Source organism: Centruroides vittatus, unplaced genomic scaffold (assembly GCF_030686945.1).
Source record: "Centruroides vittatus isolate TY-2023 unplaced genomic scaffold, ASM3068694v2 contig_891, whole genome shotgun sequence".
Lineage (NCBI taxonomy): Eukaryota > Metazoa > Arthropoda > Arachnida > Scorpiones > Buthidae > Centruroides > Centruroides vittatus.
In genome coordinates this window covers 93676-118039 of record NW_027122582.1, presented here as the reverse complement: position 1 = coordinate 118039, position 24364 = coordinate 93676, and the positions used below count along the sequence as shown (strand labels likewise).

General features: G+C 30.6%; 1 protein-coding gene and 1 non-coding gene across 3 annotated transcripts; both read right to left on the bottom strand.

Annotated features, from left to right (window-relative positions):
- Positions 1 to 2421: 2421 nt before the first annotated feature.
- Positions 2422 to 20128, bottom strand: LOC136983913 (serine/threonine-protein phosphatase 4 catalytic subunit B). 2 transcript variants are annotated; one of them, XM_067280806.1, is made up of 8 exons: positions 19983 to 20128; positions 19384 to 19546; positions 11237 to 11389; positions 10976 to 11149; positions 10757 to 10883; positions 5162 to 5351; positions 2799 to 2877; positions 2422 to 2723 (listed from the first exon to the last, which is right to left on the bottom strand). In XM_067280806.1, exons 2-8 carry the CDS (start codon positions 19531 to 19533, stop codon positions 2673 to 2675), a joined length of 924 nt encoding a protein of 307 aa, XP_067136907.1. In that variant the 5' UTR covers positions 19534 to 19546; positions 19983 to 20128; the 3' UTR covers positions 2422 to 2672. The 2 variants fall into 2 exon arrangements, with proteins under 2 accessions (XP_067136907.1, XP_067136908.1); XM_067280807.1 differs by having other exon boundaries at positions 19909 to 20120.
- A 3062-nt stretch (positions 20129 to 23190) lies between these two features.
- Positions 23191 to 23263, bottom strand: TRNAV-AAC (transfer RNA valine (anticodon AAC)). Its single transcript has one exon. It is a non-coding gene; the product is annotated as a tRNA-Val (tRNA).
- Between the last annotated feature and the right edge of the window lie 1101 nt (positions 23264 to 24364).

Here is a 24364-nt window from a genome sequence, read left to right as displayed (position 1 = left end):
GCCCAATATTTGTCTACCTGTCAAAGCAAACACATCGACTCTTTTGAATTGGCCTTAACAGAAATACAAATTCCTGCACAAAAAGATATTCATTTAGCTTGAGGATGACGACTTAAATATTGCCTTGGACCATGTGGTTAACTATTCTTAACACTGCGTAAAGCGATTTTTAATTGACGCAAAACTTTTCGTAGTTTGTAGAGAATTTGGTTGATTTCAGTCAAATATTAAAAGATGCATCTTTAATGATGGGCTTTGAGAGTCCATTTAAATTACCACTTTTTAAAATAAAAGTTGGTCCAAAAGTTAATTGATATGACTTTTCAGCCATCTTGTATTTAGACAGTTCAGATAGTAGTATCACAAAAATTAAATCAGTTATGATCAAAAAATATCGGGAATGATTCATTTAAATTGCGTGGGTGCAAGAGGGTGCTGTCATTTGGTACGACTTTCGTTGACGTCTAGCAGCAATCTGTACGTCATCGTCTGTTTTCATTTGCAAATAAATGTGTGTAGAGGATTCTTGCGCCAGCGACTTTTCAAAATATCGAGTGTAATCGAGCAAGGAATGAACATTAAATTTTATTTTTGCAACATAATTACTACCATGAAAACATTGGAAGTGTTGCAAAAAGCCATTGGTGGTGATAGTCTGTCAAAAACAATTTGAGTATTACCAGGTGTTCTAGGAAGGTAGAGAAAGCATTGATGACAAACCAGAGTCTGGTGGACCATCCATTTCAACTGATGAACTATACATTGCTCAAGTCAGTGTGTGCCTGATGATTGTTGTTTAACAATTATTGGAACATGTTCAATAATATCCCTATCATTTGATCTTGTCAAGCAATTTTAAAAAGTCACTTCGGCTTGTGGTGCATAGCTTCTTAAGTCATCCCAAAACATTCTTTGAATTTTTTCCAAAAATGTAGCCAAAAACATTTTTCAGGCAAATTGTTCTTAAAACACATCATTATGGGCCATGAAACATGGATCTGTGCTTTTGATGCCGAAATGGCTCAACAATCGAGTGCCTGGCACTCGAAAGGTAAAGCAGTCAATCCAAAAATCAAGGTTGTGTTGACTTTTCTTCAATTGTTGTGGTGTTGTGCATCACAAATTCCTTCTGACTAGTCAAACTGTCAACAAAGAATATTGTTTTAGCATTTTGTAGAAAAGACTCAATTTGTGGCAAGAAAACTTGTGGATTTTGCACCATGATAATGCACCCGTCACAATGCTCTTGTTCAAATATGGGTTCCATAAGCTCTGTATTTGCCCAATATTACACCTCGTGACTTTCCTCCACTCAAAACAACGACCAAAAAGCAGAAATTTGAGTCGATTGGTGCCAAGACAAAATTCACTGAGTCCTGAAGGAGTTCGCAAAACCGGTTTTAAAGCGTATTTTTAGGATTGAAGATGTTGGCCTAAGTGCATTGCGGTGGGAGGGGGATGAAATAAATTCAATCTTGCATTTTTATCGAACCATTCCCGATACTTTTTGATGGCGGGTAAATACCAAGGATTCATTGCTTAGAAGAAGTATGAGATACTTTTAAATATTGCATTCTTGGGTTACAACAGCCGAGACAAGCAGAAATCAAAACAAAGGACAATTGGTAAAGGATCTTCTCGGCTAAGCATAATTGTGTAAGCTGGATCAAAGTATAAAATTCTATCAAATTTTTTTGCATATTGTGTTATATTAATAGAAAAGTTGTGACATCTTAAGTTAGAGTCATGCTGTTCTAGTGTTGTCAACCCAATTACGAATTAACAAGGAATTAAAATTCATAACTATTAATTTTGAAATAAGAAATCTGAATTCAATAAATGAATTGTTAAGGTTATACAAACAATAGTTTGAGTCCTTTTTTCTTTATTTTCATCCTTTTATTCCGATCAGGAACCACTACACAGCTGGCGACTTGAAGTCAAAAAACTTCTAAAATAACGAACAAAAATCCTTTATTCCTGATCGGAATAAAGGATGAAAATAAAGAAAAAAGGACTTGAACTATTGTTTGTATAACCTTAACAATTCATTTATTGAATTTAACTTTAATTCCTGAGTTATCATGCACAACTAAGAAATCTGAACTAAAATCAGTTTCTCTGAAATTTAGTATTGGTATGGTCAATGTTCAATTTAGATAACAAAAAGCTGTTTAAAATACAGTATGAGATCATATATCCACGCACACATGAAAATCTTGTTCCACAATAACTAGTTATCAAAGATTTCTGCATGACAAAATTGACAACAATTATTTCACTGTTTTAACATTGCAATTTAGTTCTACATAAATTTTGATTTATTGGTTTTATGCAATTTTTCCTAGCTTTTTTACCAATACCAACAAATTGAACTTATGCAGTTTTCATGCATGCACTATAACATTTAATAACCAACAATTTTATGCTAAATATTTATTTAGGATCTATAAAATATTAAAATAATCTAATAAAAGTTTCCTTCGGATAATCTACAAGAACTTTTTTAAAATTTACATTCGGTCTACAATTCGTACGTGGACAATGGAATATATACATTAAAATACGTGAAAGCGGTCCGGTGAGCATCTTTCCTTTCAAGTCTTTTATACACTTATTTTCCACTAGCACCACAGATCGAGTCGTCTTCGTCCGTCCGGGAGAAGTCAGCATTACAAAAAGTAGTCCGGCTGCGGTTTCTTTGTGGGTATGCCTCTGCTTTCCTGTAGGAAAAATGGAGATTTTCGATTATTTCTGCGTAAAGTTTTAGTCGTGTATACTTGCGGGAAAAGTTTTACCTGTGGAGCGGCTTCGAATATGGTAAATTCCCTCTGGAGTCGTTCGTCTAATTCTAGAATGGCAGCAACATTCCCACACCTATAAAAAAAATTTGAGATTGTTCAACATGGATCTAAATTATAAGAACTTTTCTCACTGGTGAAATAACTAATTTTTTTTTCTATAATAATCAGTGAATTCATAATTATTCCATCTACTCATGATACTAAATCATACAGTTTATTGGACTTACTCTTTATTAAACAGCCCATATTATTTTTTATAGTCTTTTAATAATGCATAATGTACAAATTTCTGTAGTCACATTTTTTTTTATAAGATTTGGTTTAGATTTCGGATTGTCCTGTATCATAGTTGGAACTTTGCAGCTTTAGTATTAGCAGTCCTATTAAGCTTAGAGGACATTGACAGCGACATTTAATATTGTGTGTGTTTACATTATTTTAAATAAATTTAAAATTAAAAATTGTCAACAGTGGTAATACGGTGCCTTTAAGATATATGTATAGATTTATCATTTTTCTATAAATTTGGAGTTTAAAATTTTTCAAATAGAAAAAGATTTACTGTTAAATGATAGTTGCTCCTGAAAACATTTTTAATTTGCACTAACTTTCATTAATGTACAGAGCAATTCAAAAGATCTTGGACAACAATTAATGGTAGGTCAAAAATACAAAAATCAGTTGCGAACGTCACCCAAAAAATATGTTCCTAGAAGCATAGGAGGAAGGTACAAGTAAGGTATATATATATATACAAGAACACTCTTGTGGCTTTTTCAGCTGTATTTTCTTAAGTAAAAATGTTTGTTTTTTCTGAATCCTGTATAAAATAATATTTTGTCATCTTTAATAGCAAAATATTTTATAAATCTTTTACACATCAAAGAATTATGTATACCTAATAATGGTCCTGATAGCTATCTAGCTCTATAAATTCACTGCTTGTATTTCTGTGCATGTTGTGAATCAGCAAAATCCATATCCACTATTACAAGTAAAGTAGTTAGTTATAGTCCAACTCGACCAATTTTACAGCATATATGTACTGTACATAAAAATACTCAGTCTGTTTACAATAGGGTTTCTCATTTCCTGGTCTTTTGCTTGTCCTGGGATAGAAATAATTATTTTTAAGATATACAGAATATCACGAAACCAAATGATATAATTATTTTTCATTTTTTAAAGTAATTTTAATACGTTCTGCAACCTCCAAAATCATATATATCTTACACACCATTATTAATATTTACATTTGAATAATAAATTTTTTCTATTTGGGAAAATTTCTACATTAAAGTTTGCTGGAAACTGCATACGACGACAACAACAAAAAATGCTTTGAATTGAGTTGAAAATTTAAAAAAGATGAACTTAGATCAAATTTCTAACTTAAAAAGTAATAATTTTCATTTTTAAATAAAACATTTACAAAATATATTATAAAAATTTACAGACAAAGCATAGACGGTCAATACTCCAATCATTTGATGTGGTTCTTATTTAACTAATTAATAGCCTGCTAACAAGAATGCCCTTTCTGATTCAGTTCATGTGGGTGGAATCGTCTTTAATGCATTTAAGAGAAGACAAGTGTTCTGTTTTTTCACACGTAACCTAGAAGATTTCTAGTTCATTTGTCTTTAATAATGAGATTTATGAAGAAAAAGTCATACTTGCAGACTTCATACTCATTTGTATCCTTGCCCAATTTACACAACCTGGTGTTACGCAGTTAAGCTACTGGGCAAGGGTAAAAATTAAGAGAGCATAAGCACAATTATTCCAGATATTACAGGTTCTGGCAAGTAAAGAATTTTCAGAGTCCTGCCACAAATAAGCTACATATTGACCATTTGTGACATGCCATACATAACGAGCAAAAATTTTAAAAACTAATAAGTAGGTTTAAAATTAATAAATACAAATGTATTCTGACAGTTTATGGGTTAATTATACTTTCTATTTGCAAAATTCTCTCAATCTTAACACACAAGAGAAAAGTGAATTTTTAAGAAATTGATGGGATTTCCCGGGTTAAAAATACACCAGGATCCCGTTTGAGAAACCCTAGTTTACAATGACTACAAGAAAATAGACAAACCTAATTTTTTGCACTTGTTTTTCTGTAAAAATTAATGCCAATAATATGAGCTTCTATACAACCATTCCACTGGAATCATTAATATTATGCAATTTAAAGGTAATGCGCTTGATAAGAAACAATATCGTGCCTTTTCAAAATACGTATTAGGGTGACACTAAAAGGCACACTGTTGATTCATATTAAGTACTTGGAAGATAAAATAGTATAGATTTACATTTTGACAGATCTTTAAATAGTTATCAAAACATACCTATAACAGTAATTGGGCGCCGACCACACGGTTAAAACTGTTTCACTAAAGTGCCATTTGTAACCTTCCATCACCAATTGATGTGCCCTGCAGATCATGTCGATGTCGTTGGCAGCGTTAAACTGACTGACCACGTCACTTCCGAACAGGTATCCCGCACCTCTCGGACTGACACCCCAACCCTGAGTATCTGGAACAAAAATTATTGGATTCGTATAATAAACAAATGGAAAGAATTAATATATATTGCAAAATTATCATTAATTAAATACACTATTTATTTGCAAAAATTAATCTATAATGTAAGCTAACAAAATATAAGAGCAACTTAAAATGTTAAAAAAATTACTTCAAATTTGCAAAAACTCTTATAATTTTTTCCAAAAAGAATTGATCAATCAATATTATATACTACAATGTAAAATCAAATTTGCATCATGTGAATTTAATAAGATATTTTGGATTTATTTTTTTTAATATTGTGGTATGTTTCTAATTGTTAATTACACGTAAAATTGAAATGATTTATCTTTTAACTATAATTTACAAATTTAAATGAATGAACATAGTATACTCCAACAGAGCTTTTTTGTAACATGTAATAAGAAAAAACTTGAAATTGGCTTTCACTAATTTTTCTAGAGAATTGATGATAAATGTTTTTACACCACAAAATTGGCTTTATAAATACTTACAGTCCAATTCTGTAATAACTCAAGAAACTTAAAAATTAGAATACAATATATCACATTTGATTAGAAATTTATTGCTATTTTAAAACGAAATACTGGTTTTATTCAAATAGTAGCCATGTTTCTATTCAAGAATTTCTGAAAACTTTTTATAATTATTTTCTTGTTTCTATTGGGTTGTTCGGAAAGTAATTTCGTTTTTTTATTATTAGAGGAATTAGATGTATTTTTACCAGCCAATTTTATTTTAAACCACATTTTCATTATATACTTCGACAGCTGACATTTTAAGGCTTATTTATAAAAAATTTTGTTTGATTCTGTACAATTGTTTTTTTTCGGTGACCCATCAAATATGGAAAATCAAAAGCATCATTTTCGGCATATTTTGCTTTTTTTATAACTAAAAAATCAAAATGCTGTTCAAACAAGAAAAAAATTGTGGTGCATGTTTGGAGAAGATGTGTTGAAAGAAAGACAGTGCCAAAACTGGTTTACAAAATTGCGTTCTGGCAATTTTAATATCGAAGATACACCACATTCCGGATGGCCATTTGAAGCCAATGAAAACAAAGGTACCGATTGAAGCAATCTGCCGTATAACAACACGTGAAATCACCGAGATTAAATCTGTTGAATTGAACCGTTTATTATTACTTAAAACGAATTAGTTTTGTTTCAAAGCTTGATATATGGGTTCCACATGTTATTAACGAGAGATGCTCTCTATGGTTGGATTTTAAAGAAATTTTTTTTGAGCTTTTACCAGACAATTTAACAATTGATTCAAAAGTGTACTGCCATCGAGTAAACAAATCGAGTAATATTATCAAACAGAAAAGCCAGAACTGATCAACAAACAAAGTGTAGTGTTTTACCATGATAACGCCAAATTTCACGCAAGTTTGGTAACTCGTCAGAAACTGTTATAGCTTAGATGGGATGTGTTATCACACCAACCATATTCGCCAGATCGGGCACACTCAGATTATTACTTGTTCCGGTCCATACAAATTTTTTTTTAACTGTAAGACATTTACTTGAAATGACAATGTCAAAAATCACTTGGATCAGTTTCTTGTAAACAACAATCAAAACTTTTATGAATGTGAAATCATGCTACTACCAGAAACAATTACAACAGGTATTTGACCAAAATGGTCAATATATAATTCAATAAAATATTTATTTATTATAAGAATATCGCGTTTATTTTTCTATGGAAAAAAACGAAATTACTTTCCGAACAACCCAATAGTATACAGAAAGTAACACTCATTATAAAGACAGATGCCAGTTGTCATTTCAAGTTTAATTTGGTTTACCATAAGTAAATATTTAAATACCCATTTGATGCTCATTATTAATAGTATGTGCAAAGATATTAACCACTGTCCTCAAACAGTATCCACAGCTATCATATGAATAAAACCAGTATCTTATTGTATAACTTGAAATTATAATTTATTACTTAGTTAAGATGGAAATGGTTGTGCACTTGCAACATTGATATATGTTTTAGATTCCAAGAAAAATTACAGAACTGGTTTCCTATTGAAAAATTTAGAAAACACTATTAGAGTATTATATATCTTATGTACTACTTGACTCTAACTTTGATTTTTAATTCAATCATCATACATAAATTTAATAATTTTCTAGTTCATATGGATTCAATACTGATTATTAAATTTTCAAGATCATCATTTTTTGCAAACTTCATGCAGCTCTATATGTTTACAAAATTATTTTTGATGTGCTGCTATTTTGAAAGAATTGACTCTAGTACCAGCGTTGGAAGGTGGTCAGTATAAATGAGAATAATAATTAATTGTAAATTTTCTGTTGAATACAAAATATAAAGGTGACTTTTAGAAAAACAAATGAGGAATTGTTTACTCCAATATCAAATACTTTAATAGACTTAGTTCTTTTTGTGTACCGGCACAATAAGCAAATACAACACGGTTTCAACAACATCAGACTTAGTTCTGTCAACTTAAATATTAATCAATACCATTGTCTCAAGCCTTTCAATGAAAAAAAAAAAACATTATTCTTGTTTGTTTCAAATAGTATAAATCAAAAACATCTAAAGCTTTATAAACATTTAAGCCCTTAATTACTTCAAGCAATTTGTTGAAACTGATCCGTCATATGCACTTCCAGTAAATAAGCACTAAAATTTTTTCATATTTTATACAATTAGAACTTGAGTCACTAAAGTAATTAGTGGAAAAAATATCCTAATGCTTTCATGATAATTCCTACATATAAATGGTCTATTAGAATCTATTGGACATATGCAAGAACTTGATAGGAAAAATAATTTTCATAAAACGATTGAAAGAATCAATTGTAAATTTGTGATTAGTCTACTGAAGGAAAACAAAAATATGGAAAAAGATAATGCATCAAGATGACTAACATTTTTAGATTGCTATTACTAAAACTTGAAAAATCAAATAGTAGAAACATATTTGAAATAGTGGAAACATAACTAGTATAGATATCCTTAATTGAGCAAGGTAGCAAGGGAAAAAATTTGTGCTTTGGTTCAGTACCTTGCAAAAAAGATATTCTTAAAAGCTAGGTTAGTTTCTTTTTTCTGTTATCATCATCTTTCTGTCAAAAAACAGTATGCTATTTTTTAATACTCAAAATAAAAGATTTTGATAGATGATATTCAAACACGCAAACTGCAGAAACATTTTTAAGTTCATTTCATTAATAATTATGAGATCTTTGGTCACTGGCAAGTCACTGAAGAACTCAAAATAAGTGACGACAAAAGTCAACAAGATATGTTATATCATACTACGAAATTAATAAATTTAACATTTTATAGAATTTTTATAATTGTCAACAGCTTACATTTCAAAATTCCCCAGTCAGTCTCTAGGTAACTATTTGACAAAATGAATTTAAATAGAGATTGATTTGAATTGCATGCTATTTAAAATATATTAAGTTTTCTTTTATTTGTTGTTGATTTTTGATTAAAATACAAATTTAAAAAAGAAAAATTCAGTGATGTGAAAATTAGGAGATGCAAATAATTATTTTTCATCGAACAACTTTTGCCACTCATTATCATTACAGAAATGAAAGTATTACATGTGAAATCACTACAATCACTTGCATTAACTATGTCACTGGAAAACAGTCACCACATAACATTAGTAATAGCTGCTATTAACTATGATTCAGATTTCAGAAGCTAGAAACTGGTAACCATCATTGACAACGATTTGTCTATAACAGTGACTAAATCACCGGTCACTCAACACTTTAACACAAATCTGTGAGCAATTACCAATGTTCAGTGACTATCCATTTGCCCACTGGTTTACCGGTTGAATAAACCGGTAAACCAGTGGGCAAATGGGTTTACCGGTTGAATTAAACCAAATACAGAATAACAATGAAAATTTATTCTACTATTTTAGTGATAAAGAATATTGCCTTCATCATGAATTTTATCATTATCAATTATATGTGAGGTGAGGTGCCCATACAATGTCCCCGCTAAATTCATTTTCCATCATGTCTGACGATGAAACTGTCACCTATCAATCAATGGCTAAATCACCTCACAAGTAGCCAGTTGGACATTAGCAGTGAGAAGATGATAGGCCTGTTGTCCATTGCCCCACAATTTAAGAAAATTTATTTGAAGAAGTGCACTTACAGTTTTCCTTTAGCTTCAAAGAATCATTCTGACATATTAAGGTAAGTTACAGTGTTTCTTTTACATATCTGTAACCTACACCCTACTACTATTCCATCAGCCTGTGGGTTGAGCGGTTGGACAGAGAATGGCTGCCATAATATAAATGTTGTGGTCCTCAATCCTCCCCCTATGGGGTTCCTAAACTTGTCGTGAGGATGAATTTAGGTGCCAACATTACCCGAGTTATTTTATTTCACTTATTTTACCTATTGTTTAAGAAATTTGAATAAAAGCTATTTTATTTTGCTTCATCATCCAATGTTCCATGCCTCCAGAGCTGGCACATTGTTTTTGGTGATAGGACCACCCTCAAGACTTCAATTCTCCATTGAAAAAACAGCAAAAATGTGAATCAAAAAAAGAAACAAATCAACAATGGGTCCAAAAACCAACCAGAAACATCATTTGTAAAGCTGCAAAGAGAACGAAGAAATATGATTTGACTTCAACTGACTTACAGGATGATGTAGAAGTTCCATACATGTCAACAGATGATGATGACAGTGACGACCCCAAATGTGCAATGATCTTTCGGCTGAAAATCATTCTCTCGGAACAAACAAGGAGAAAAATGGGTCCAATACACCGAATGCTACAATTGGTATCATGAAATGTGTTCTTTGTCACCAAAAAGAAAGCAATTCATATGCGATCTCTGCTTGGATAAATAGTTTTATTATTTTTAATACTGTTTTTTCTTTTGAAATGTAAATTTTCATAAATTTTTGTACTGGCAGCATTCATTACTTTTCAGGAGATTTTCAACCTCAAAATATTAAATAACTGTAGTAGGGGTAGGGAATGGAAGTGAGACCCCCTTTCTTAAATATATTAATTTGGGATATTTTCATTTTGGTTTATTTAGTGACAATTCAGTATTTGGTTTATTCTGTTTTTATTTTTTCAAGTAATAAAATTTCTTAGTTACAAAAAATAGTCATTTTTATTTTCAATATTTTTAATAAAAATAAAAATTTTTTATCAATATCTTTTAGAATACTTGTAAGTTGCTTATGGTTCTCTAACGTTCAATGAACAGTTTGACTAACACTGTATTAAATGAATAAAAGAATTAATTTTGAACTGTTTTCTGAATTTTATTATTAATTGTGGATGTAGTTCAAGTAGATTAAACATTTATATTTTAGTAAAGTATTCAAATATACTTACCTTCAGGATCCGACCATAACAAATCACACATGGGACCATCGTGCGGAACTTCTTGCTTACGATCAATAGTCCTTATTTGATCTAATGATTGAATGGAAGGTGAAAGACCACCGTGTACGCAAAATATCTGAATTACAGTGAATAAACTTAATAAATATATTTGCATTTTTGATGTTAAAAGAGACAAGAAAGAAAGAAAAAATAAATAAATAAACCTACTTTTCCATCAATAATGGCAGAAAGACTAAGATAATCAAATATTTCTGTACAATATCTCCATACCATAATAGACCCATATTTTCTCAAACATTCATCATAAAAACCATACACTTGCGTAATTTGTCTACTTTCGTGATTTCCTCGAATTAAAGTTATGCGATCGGGATAACGTACCTAAAAATAAGTTATTCTTATCAAGTAAGTGTTCATGAACAGAATAATTTAAGTACCTGTAATTCAAAATTTAAAGTTAATAAATACCTTTAATGCTAAGAGGAGAAGGAAAGTTTCTACACTATAAAAGCCTCTATCGACGAAATCTCCCATAAACAAATAATTAGTATCGGGAACATCGCCGCCGACTTTAAATAATTCTTTCAGATCATAAAACTGTCCGTGAATGTCGCCGCACACCTGAAATTAAAATTTGTTTAGAATTATTTCTTACGTCTCATTCTCGTGGCTTTTCCAATAAATTACCTTAGATTACCTTCACTTAGCATATTATGTTCAGATTTTTGAACAAGGTATCAAGCTTCACACAATTCTTTGATAATTCAATATTACCTAATTATTTTATCAAAACAATAATAGATGCTTGTAGAGGAGTTGTGATGTTTTTCTTTTATTTACAGCATTCTTAAGAATCTACGTGCTTATTTTGTTTCAAATTGAAGTTCTGCCCTTATTTTTTAGGATTACACAGGCTCTAATCCAAAACTATAAATAAAAATCAACTGATACAAGCTGTGATTTATGTGGTCTTATTTTATGCAATTTTAAAACAATGCGCACTTTATTTCAAGCTTACTGAAGTAAAAAACAATTTGTCATTTTTACAGTTATAAATAGTCGAAACTAAATTTTAAAAAGAAACAGGAAAACAAAATGATACTGAATGCTAAATAATTGTTAATTGCCTCCTTTCTATAAATCAATTTAATGACAGTGACTAATAACAAACTGATTGCAATCACTTTTGAATCAGTTTTAGTAAACAAAACAATATTACAAGTTTCAATAAATAATGTAAATTGCAAAACTACATGAAGTGATGAAAATACAATATATATATATATTTAGCAATGTCTCAATGTTTTTCCTTGTCAATTATTATTTTTATCATTTTCAATTGTTAATTTGAAGAGATAATTAATGAATCCTGCTTTATGACTGATATAAATTTTCTATCATCATTTTTTCAAATGCTGCTTTCCTTTTGTTAGCAATCTCTGTGCAGGATTATATAGTAAAAATTACATTTTCAGCAGCATTATATTGATGTATGACAATGAACTAAGTAGGATAGCCTGCTTTATGACTGTTTGTGTAAAGAGAAACTTTTTCAGGACATAATTTGGTCGAAAAAAGCAGAGATCTATTATAGTTTGTTTCTAGTCCTTTTATTCTGATAAATTTGCATGCCACTAAGAATTTCTTTCTCAAAATAGCAATTATATTGTATATACTTTCAATTGAATTTAGATATTGAAAGACATTTCTGGTTTAAAAAATTACAGGTATAAAATTATCGCTTGTTATTCAGTTATTTTGATCATCATTTTGTTTTAAATTCAGATTTTCAGATATATAATGGACTCATGCTCTACAGCTGCTTGTTCCGATGGTATGACATTTTCTATTTTGACCGTATGAAATGTCATAATTAAATACCTTATTTTGTTTCGTCAACTATCTCTATGTGATATTATAAAGTTAGAACTATATTTTCAGACATGTAATTGTCAATTTACAATACTGAGTTTATGAAAAATAGAATGACTCGCTTAACAATGGCTTTCTGATAGTCAATTAAGTTAAAAAATAGGATCTACTGATGTTATGATAAATTTTAAATAACTAAAATTGCAAATTAACGTCAGCATTTGAATTTCTAATCAGAATCCTTCAATGTCTTGTATTTAAATTGATATTGTGTTAAAAAACTGAATTAAGATTATTGTTAAAAATAGTGTAAATAATCTGAATATTAAACTTTATAATTTTCTAAAATATTAAAGTATTTTTTCAAATTGAAAAATAGCTTATTTAATGTTTAAGTATACATTAATTTAACCATTAATGTGCATAATTAATTAATTAAGCATGTAAATGGTTAAGTGATAATTATATCAATAATAAAAAAATAATATATTTAAGATTGCCAGATGGCTTCTACAAAAATCTAACGTACAAAATCACTCATTGGAACAAACAGATGGCAATATAAAATACTGGACTCAACTTGAATCTACACATTCAGTTCAAAATGAATTTAAGTTGTTATGTATGTGAAGCAACAAAAAATTTGTACTAATAGAATCATAGTAGTATTATGTATAAAAACATTATGTAAAAAAGAAACTAAAAAAATCAATATAGATCTTAAACAGGAAAATATTTTGTGGACAAATACCCATATATACATTAGAAGTCTAACAGGTATTAGCGAGGTTGAGGCCAAAGTTTTAAATGCAAAAACGTGTACGTCAGACATTCAGCGCCGCTTTCCCGTAAGTCTAGAAGTTTTACAATGGTGTTTGGATAGTCAGCAGAATCATGCTCGACATTCCAAAAGCCATTGTCGAACTTCTAGGCTTACAGGAAAGCGTCACTGAACGTCTGACGTACACATTTTTGCGTTTAAAACTTCGACCTGATCCTCGTTAATATGTTAAGTGTTTTGAAGACAATAGTATAAACTCTGGACCAAATGGGTGACAAAATTATTAAGATTGGAATAACAATTAGCCAATGTAAAAAATTTCATAATTTAAGGATTGTTATTTTACTAAGTTTAACACATCAAATTTTTGTTTACTGTAACATACAGTATAATAACTAAAGATTGTTTATTTCATCAGGATTTAGAATTTATACTTAATTAATATTTTTTTATATTAAAGTGAATATCATCTTTAATAAAATGATAAAAAAATGATCCAAAATGTATTCATTTAATAATCATTTTAAAATTACACAAAAAGAGACCATCAAGCAGAGTATTAGGGCATGGTTACATACCCCTTTGGGCTAATACTAATTACTAAGGTGGTATTATGACAAAAAAATGTTATTCTTATGGGAAAATCTTTATATCGCATCGTTTTCACCCTGCAATATTCCTATTATTAATATTTTGCATTTATGGATAGAATTATTTAAATAATTCACATTGAAGATACTCTACAGATCTTTATACTTGTGATTTATATCTTTGTTGATAATTTCAAGTGCATCTTATTTTTATTGAATATTTGATAATCCAGCCTCGTGTCTTTATTTAATTTTAAAAAGAATTTAAGTTGAATTTAAGTTTAAAATTTGTGTTCAATTTTTGCCTGATGACAAAGGCTATAAGTCTTCGAAAGTACTCACAATTTTTAATAAATACATGTTTTTAACATCGGTTGAGTGTGATTTCTCTCCCATATGAAATTATTTGCTTTTAAATTACATTTACCAGACTGACTGTTGTGGTAAATCAGTGCTCATGTTTAAGTAACCTTTATCTATCTTACTTAAAAATGGCCACAAAACACAAGAGTAAGGATGCTAGCAGTTCAGATATGCCAGAAAGAAGATACAAAGTGATTCCTTTAAGTATGAAAATGAAAGTTATTGACTTAATAAGGAAATAAATAAATAAATGGTATTCAAAGGCTACATTCACATAATTGTCATTGAGTTGTAATTTGAAAAAAACTGTAGACCTATAAATTCCCACTGTTGTCCATCTGTCTTTCCTCAATTTTGAGAATGGAGTTACACAGATGAAAGCAGAGACCATATATAGAAAGCTTAGGAACAGGAGGCCCCAATTAACTAAATACAAACTTTCAAAGCAAATCAGAAAACATTATTTTAATTCAAAAATTATCCCCCGAAAAGAGTTACATAGATGACCAGCCTGACTATTCTAACAGGAAAAGTATGATGTACTTTTCCTATTAGAAGCCACTACTAATTTAAGGTGAAAAGCATATATTTTAAATTAAATATATGATTAAAAATTGCAGCTGGCAATGTGACAATGTCACGAAAAATATATGCTCGTTACATTATACTATTTTATAGGTCACACTATTTTATTATTAGTTATTGTTGTTAATCATTTACTATTCCTAATTTACAAATTAAACTTTATTATACATATATATGCATAGGAAAAAGCATTAACTATAAGGTTTGGTACTATCTGTGGTTTAAAGCATTCACTTGGGGTCTTGGAATGTATCGTATCCCCCGTGAATAAGGAGCTACTATAAAGAAATATAGGACTTTGAATTATGTTATCTCAATCATGATTTTATTTTACTGTTAGTTATTTCAAATAGTTTTTTTTAATAAATAATTAAAAAATTAAAAAGTTATGCAATGTAGTAAAAAAATGATATATTTTTTTGCTTATCACATTAACACATTGATCTCTAATTTCATATCTTCTAGATTACTAGTTAAACTGATATGTCTTAATAATCTTCATGTGAAAAAACCCTATGGAATTTTAGCTTATAGTTGCTATGAGTATTGTTTTCTTTAAAAATATATCAGTTATTTAAATTTACAAATAAATAATTAGGCAAATATTATTTTGTGAGAAACAAATAATTTTATAAATGCAAACAAATTGAGACCAATCTTTTTCCTGTATATTACTAATAAATTTCAGATCTATATCAATGTAAAAAACAATTATCAATGCATCTAACAAAAAACTTGCATGAAAATCTTGTCTGGTAACATAGCACACAGAACAAATGTACTCTGCTGCCCACCTACAATAAAATGTCAGTGTGCATCACACACCAACCAGACAGCCCAGATTGGCCAACCTGCAACAGTAGTCATCAAATTACTAAGGATGATTCTCAAGAACACTTGAAAGGATTGACGGGAATGATGGCAGAAATCCACAGAAAATACTTGAAAAGACAAAAGTCACTATGCCCTAGAGTGATTAACATACGACAGAAAAAAAACAGAAAAAAAGCTTTCAGTCTCAAGATGTTTTGACTCACCCTCATAATTTCAAATTTATACTCGACAAAAAATAAATTATTTGCAATTTAGCGAAAAAACTGACTAACGTTCATACTTGCCATTCGTCCAAATTTGTTACATATACTCAGAGTACACACAACAATGCTACAGTCAAAATAAAATTTTGATAGTAAATACTTCAGATATCTTACAATATATATTTACATACTGTATTTTTATTTTATGAATTTCTTCAAAAATGACAATTTAATATCAATAAAAATGTTTCCTTTTATATTAGTTTAAAAGAAATGTTACATACCACAATTTATATGGTATATTATTTAGTCTAATTGTTATATGATATACAAGCTAATTCACAAGAAATGTGCATCGATAAAATAATTTAATAATATTAAAAATATGTACATAAGTTTTCTCTTGTTTTCTTCCTTTATTTAATCCATCTTGTTTAAATAGCTGATTTATATATTACTTCCTCTTTCGAAGAAAGAAACTGATCAAACATTCCTGTGTATCAATAAATGAATGAAAAGAATAAGAAAATTACGGAAATATGTGCACACATTTAGTACATATATTTAAAACTAATTTTTTGTGATGTAAATGTCTCGCTAGTTTTAAACTCTTTAAAATACTAGTAATTTTTACTTGATATTTTCTGATTGGTTAGATGGCAAGAAATTTTTCAACTCGTGACAATATATTTTCAGAATATAAAGAATTAAAGCACTTTGCATAATTTTCAAAAAGCTTATAAATTTTAACTTTTTCTATTTAGAAAAAAATCTAAATTTGAAGCAAGTCTATATTAACGGTTCCTTGAATTTAGAAGTCGAAACAAAAACACCTTGAATGTAAAAAATTGCACAAAGTAAAGGTTTATGACAATTTAGATGGCAGTCAAAACCTTTCTTAGGTGTTTTTCTTTGGTAAAGATAAGCTTGGCAATTGGAGGTAAAATGTAGAAAACAATAATACAGGTAAAAATCCTGTGGGTATACCACTTCCAAGCACCAAGCTTATCTTTACCAAAGAAAAACTCCTAAAAAAAATTTTGACCGTCATCTAAATTATGATAAATTTTTACTTGGCATAATTTTTTTACATCTCAGATGTTTTTATTTTTGGATATAAATTGTTTTTGTTTAATAATTGTATTGTTACATTGAGACATAAGAGAATGATGTACAATTCAATTAACGCTTGGTGACTGAACACGCTGCCAACCAACACACTGCTGGCCAACGATTTTGATACGTCGTTTAGAAAGATTGTTGTAAAAAGTTTTAATTTGATTAAATTTCAGATTTTGTAATTCTGAGTAACATTTTGAATAAAATTCATTTGTTTCCATGTGATTTTATCTTCATAAGCATAAAATTAAGCCATAAAACTGAATTAGCTCTATGGGAAACTGTGTCGATAGGTCAAGTGAACTTTGACCTATTGTTAAAGTTTTGTCAGCACTCACTGATAATGAGAAAGGCTTAAGTTTACAATTTGTGCTTTATAAATCCAGTAGTTTTTTCTCTACAAGTGTTTGCAATGACAGATGAAGAAAAAAAATATACACAGCTTTTTTGGCGATGTTTGCACTTTTCAATTGCTTATATTTTGGCAGCCACTTTATAGAAAATTTTGAAATTTTGCACACTACCTAAGAAAGCAATTTTCTTTCAAACAACATATTCAGAATTACTTCAGGTATTTGGGGGGACAGAGAAATTAACCCCCGAAAATCGGCAACTCTGATTCCTTTTTATGTAGTCAGTCAGTCAGTCAGTGACTTTTTTACTTGGCGGGGAGTCATTCCCGTTAAACACACAGATTCTGTTTTAAATTCTCTTTCAAAAAATCTTTTGATTGATGATCATCATTAGACTCTTAGTATGGACTTTAGTGGAAACAAATCAAAGAAAACAATTAGTTATGATTTCAAAATACATCTATTTTTATAATTTGCAGATTTTTAAAGCTTATAATAACTACATTAATAATATATATTTGAGATATTTTCAAGAAAATTTCATTTTGAATGTTTAAAAATATTCAAGTTCAGTGATATTTAAAATAAATAATTTTTTCCTATTTAGCTATTATATCTGATCTTTGATCTAAGCTACTCCAAAAAGATTTATATTTAAATTAAATCTCTACTTATTTCTAAATCCAAACTTATTTATAATGTTAGGTACTGTGCAAGTTTGTAAATTCCAAATTTATTTGGAAACTGTATTGAAGCAGCTGCATAATATTGTATAATCATTTTAATATTTATCTAACATGATTATATGTACTATATTTATTCTAATGAAGATGATGATCTATAACTTTTTTCATCTTGTACTTTTTTCAATATGTGCTAAATATTAGAGAGCAACTATTATTTGTATTTTTTGGAATTAGGCATGAGTATTATTTGAGAACAACTATTAATGGAATAAATCCAGCAATCTTTTCACTGTTATGGTACAAACATACAATACTCGACTCACTAACACTTTATTCAACAAAGGAAAGTGACTGCTGAATAGAATGTGTAGCTTTTCAATTTACAATAAGCTTTATCTCCCTCCAATAGCTAGCATGCTTACTATTAGAGGACACTGTCTATAACTTTACACCTTGCAACTTCACTGTTTTTTAGAACACAGATGATGTTCTAAATACATTATTCAACTTGAAAACTGTATTAATAATAAGTTTTACTAAAATAAAATTGCTTTCTTTGAGTTTGAAAGCTTCTAATATTCGAGTATGCAATACTCATTTACATAAAAAAACACAGTTACTAAAGTAATTAAACAATTTAAAAACATTCCTATTAACATAAATTTTTACGATTTCGTGCACATTATCACAATTTTTTATATACGAAAAGAAACTTCGTATACGGCAGACTCCCGTACGATGCGGGGGATATATTCCGCATTACAGGAAATCACCTTATCGAGACGTGCATTATCAGATAATTTTAGGTAAGTTTAAACCCAGGCCTAGAAGTTGAAGAAGAAAATGTATACTTTTAGACGACAAATTAGAATTTTGTACGAGTACTAGTCGTATTATACAAATTCACATTATACAGGAGTTCACTATATACAGATTGTTACAACAATTTATAAAGTTGCAACATAATCTGTCATAACTTTATAGATTTAATATATATGAATTATTCTTTGAATTCATAACTCTAAAACTAAAAAATAAAAGAAAAAAACTAAATTTAAATCATACTCATTGGTCTGCAAACAGCCAACATAATGCAAATTAATTGAAAAAAATAAGAAAAAAATTAAACATTCAAATAATAACACACACACACACACACAAGTCTTACAGGAAAACAAAACCCGACAAAATTATAAACGAATAGGAAGCCGACAAATTCTGACACTCACGGTAACGGGGGAGTCTACTCTCTGAACATTACTTTCTTCTACCAGTATTTCTCTAGCCTTGGCGCACAACGCCTTGACTTCGCTCTCTTTAATTATTTCGCATCTTCGAAGCTGTTCTATCTGACGATCCAAATCGCTGCAATCTCCCATTTCTCACCGGAATCTGAGTATTAAAAAGATAAAATATAACATTCGAATTACTTATAAATAACATCAAACAGAGATTATCTAAGGTACAAAAGTTTATCAGAATTTTGTAGCAAATGGAGAACACAGATAAATGAATCAGCTGTTGGCAATTTAAAGATAACAAGGGACAAGTCATAATCCACTTTTATATAATTAACCTGTTAAAAGTTCATTAAATGTATTTTATGTAAAGAAAATGTGTAGTTTTGAACATTCTGAAGCAAAATAATGATGTGAAGAGCTTATTAAGCTCATATTCTTTATAATTATTTGAGAAATTGAATAGAAATCTGACTTAACATGACCTGTGATGTCTTCTCCATGAATGAAACTTACTTTATACTGTTTATTGGTTAATAAATCCTTAAATTTGAAATGAATATGGTTAAATGAGTCTAAACTCCACTTACTTCTATCAAGTAAATGCTAAAATTATGCGATTTTTATTCAGAAATTTCGATTTTAAAACTAAAATCATCGGATTTCGAAACACAACAGCAGCACCAAACGAACTTTAAACGCTTACTCTCTATTCCAGGATTCACCCCCCCCCTTTTTTCTTTATTTATTCGACTTTTTTTAATACAAAAAAAATAATTTTTAAAAATATTTTTTGTAGTTTTAATTTTTAATTGATTTATTAATATGTAATTTATATTCCATTTTAATAGGTAAAAAAAATATATATATATCTCGAGTTATATAGATGGCGGGATTTTCCGTAAATTTATAAGTTACGGTGTTTTTACTTCAGTTTCGTATTTATATTTATCGTATAAAATGCATTAGATATATATAAAATTTTTATTTTATTTAGTAAATATTAGTAAAACGCCTTTATTTAAAAAATAAAATAACTTCGTTAATCGAGGATGTAAAGTCCACTTTACGTATTGAACTCGAACCCACGTGACGAAAACGAAACACGTTTCCATATCGCCAATGTAGCTACATGAAAAGATGAATTTCTGATTAGCGTAACTTAATGTTAATATGTTATCTTGCCCTTGTAAAGAATATGAATTCATATTCAATGTTGTCCAGCAACATTTCTATTTCTCATTTATGATAATGGACTTTGTTGGCGATCAGAATTGTCCATCATGAGCAAAATTTAGGCATGTGGTATAACACGCATATGTATTTAGCGAAACGTCTAAATCAATTTATTCGAAATAATTTAGCTAGTAAAACAACTATTTTGAATCCTTTTAGGTGGAAGCGTAGAAAATGTTCCATTGTTTCAGACGCATTTGATCGTAGCGTTTGCCTTTCTCCTTCTATTCCAGTGCCTTCTACCATTTTATGAATAAGAAGATAGGAACCAACAAAAAAATATAATTTCATGCAACTTTGTATCCTAATTCTTTTTTTAACTCTTTCCGCCTGTGGGCGCTAAGAGGGCCTCATTTAGCAAGCTTATTATGGGTTCGGCCGGGCCCACAATGGGGCGACCGGTTGGTGAGGGACGGGACCCGTCATTTCCAGACGGTCCATCTCCGAAAAATTCCTGAGGATTTTTTCGACCCGTCCGGATTCGATTCCGGGTCCACCAGAGCGGTAGGCTGCTACCTCGACCGCTCGACCATTCGGCCGTAAAAATCGATAATACTTGCTTGATATAATCAGTTATTTTGGTAACCCCTAAAAAAGGGTTTAGAGACGAACAAATTTGTTATTCGTTTGTGTATTTATTGGTTACCAAAATAACCCAGGAGTTTTTCGGGGGTGATCCGTCAAGATATGCCGGGCCCAGGGTCGGTCCAAGAAATTTTGGCGCCTAGTCAGATTTCAATCTCGACGCTCTTCCTCTTTCATTATGAGATGCCTTGTGAATTGAATAATCCTCACATCTACATGCAACTACTCTGGATGTGTAGCCTACATAATACGTCTAATTAATTTAAAATACAGTGGAGCTTCGTATAACGTACGCCTCGAATAACGGACGCTGCGAACAACGGACTTTCTGTTTGGCCGTTACGTGACTCGAGCAACGGACTGGCTGCGAACAACGGACTTTCCGGCATAATTGGTGACTGCTCCATGGGTGCGTTCTTTAATAGCGGTCGCTCTGCGTCTCCGCTACTACGGGAATGCGCTGCTGTTTGTAGGCATTTAGGAACGACGGTGAAAGAAAGAAAGATGGCGACGCCCACACTATCGATAGTATCGTGATGAAGGAATCTATAATTCTAAAATATGAGCTTTTAAAGGCAAAAGATTAAAAAGTCCCAATTGTAAAATTTAACCATAAAATGGATTATTTGTTGAAAGAGCATTCAAAATAGCCACGAAAAAAATTAGAATGCCGGCTACCATTCGAAAAAAATTCGTAAAGACACTTACATCTGCGCTAACTCGCGCTTTCACAATTTCTGAATTTTCATTCATAAAACCACATAATAGACCCGGAAACGAAACTATCTGAGCCATGGAGGACGCCATGTTGCTTTCCACTGTAAACTACTGCTACAAGCGGCCGTTTTTGCCGCTCGACGGCGCGAACTCCCACCGGAATTTAGGAACGCGTTCCGCAGGAATTTTTAAACGGATGTCGCTCGCACAGAGTTACGCGGAGGAATAAAAGAACGCACCCCATGTCCATTTTTTTATGATACAGTACGGTTATTTTATGCTGCGGAACGAATTAGATGTTTTAACATGTATTTCTATGGGAAAATGCGTTTTGTATAACGGACGTTTCACTTAATGAGGCTTCCAGGATATCAAATTTTTCTTTCCAAAACGTTTTTAATGTCATCGTTGAGAAGAACTGGCATGCTTCAAAATTCTGTTCGAATGTACAATTTCTTGAAACTTGCAATAACTTCTTGATCCAGTGGTTGAATCAACGAAGTGGTATTTGGAGGCAGAAACTGAACTGTCAATCAGGGAAAGTCTTCCAGCAAATTATTTTCAAGCTCTTTTGGTTGTCCTGGTGCATTATCCAATAGCAACAGTGCTTTTAATGGCAATTCATTGATCTGAAGGTAATCCTTGATGGTTGGAGCACAAACTTCAAACAGCCATTTTTTGAAAAGAGCCTGCGTGACTCATGCCCTTTTATTCGATCTCCACATCACTGACAGTCTTTCTTTAAAGGATCTCTCTCCTAAATTCTTTATTTGATTGGTTAATCAATTTGACATATCCATGCGACTTGGTCCACAAGTCTTGATCTAACTTTGAAACTTTCGCTCGTCTCACATACTTTATTTTCTATCGACTAAGAATTTTTCTTTGTCTTCATAAGTCCCCGGTGACGCAATTGGTTAGCGCACGGTACTTATAAGCAGTACTTGTGAGTTATGCCCAGGTTGTGAGTTCGAGCCTCACCTGGGGAAAGCGATAATTTTTTTTTTTTTTTTTTTAATTGACTTTCGTTATCGATCGATTAGCTGGGCTGAGCGCCCTGTTTTTCACTGTTCGGCCTTCGTCATAACCAGCAATCGTCGATTCGATGTTTCGAGTGAATTTAAGAAACAGCGGAAGTGTTTTGTAGACAAGCGTTTCAGTAAATTTGTTAAAAAGTTTAAAAGAGCCGTCTACGGAACGACGACGGGAGATTCACGCAAAAATCCGCGAAATTTTCCATAAACGTATAAAAATTTATCTTGTGCCTGCCAGGGATCGAACCTGGGACCTTCCGCGTGTTAGGCGGATGTGATAACCGCTACACCACAAGCACTTGAAACAGATTGTCATTTGGACTTAGATTATGGATTTGCATGATTATTTAGCTAGTCGCCAATTGGATATACAATACTGTATATTTTTAATGTCATTGATGATAAGGGCGGATGATCGAACGGTTGTCAGCCCACCACTCTGGATGACCCGAAATCGAATTCGGACGGGTAATTTTCCGTCTCTGATATATCGGGTCCCTGACCACCCGGCCGCCATTTTATGTGTCTGGCTGGATCCATAATGGACTCGCTAAAAAGGCTATCTTAGTACCCTATCTATAGTGGTGTCTCTGAAGTTATAAAATATAAAATTTTTCAAGATTTGTTAATAAACCACAAAAGTTTTTAAAGTTATTTTTAATTTTAGCCTTCATTCGCCACTTTTATTTACATTTCAATAAATTTGAAATTAAGTAAAAAATTTTAAAAATTAGAAATAGAAGAACATAAGATGTCGTTGTTATATTCTTTACGTAGTTTGATTATTATTTATTAATATAATATAAATTTTAATTATTAATTAATATATAAAAGTAAATTCAAATATTTTCTATAAACATACTATCTATAAAATATACTTTCCAAACATTCCAAAAGATGGCAGTAGAAACATTTTATCGATCAATAAATAAATAAATAAGATTTTTAAAAATTATCTACAATAAAATTATGCGCAAATTTTAGTTTTTTCGATTACAGAAAAGCCAATTATTGACTTCTACAAAAAAGAAACCAGCGACGAGTTGCTCAACTTTCCCGGAAACATTTAAAATTTTGATGGCGCCATCTGTTATCATATTTTATTTTTAAAACTTTTTAGATTTTTAACTACTATAAAATGGCAAAAACTTTAATTCAGAGGGTAGGGGTGAGTTTTATAAAAAATTGTAAATGCTAATAACGAGTAAAATTGTCATTAAGTACGACCCTACAGAAGATACACACGACCCCCTTATATCTTCCCACTCCCTCGACCTTTAACCACCAAAATTTAATAGCATCAATCCCCTAATAAACAAAACTCCCTACAAAATTTCAGAAACTTTTGACAAAAAGCACAGGAGTTATTAAGCCTCAAACAGAGTGAACAAAATTGTGCC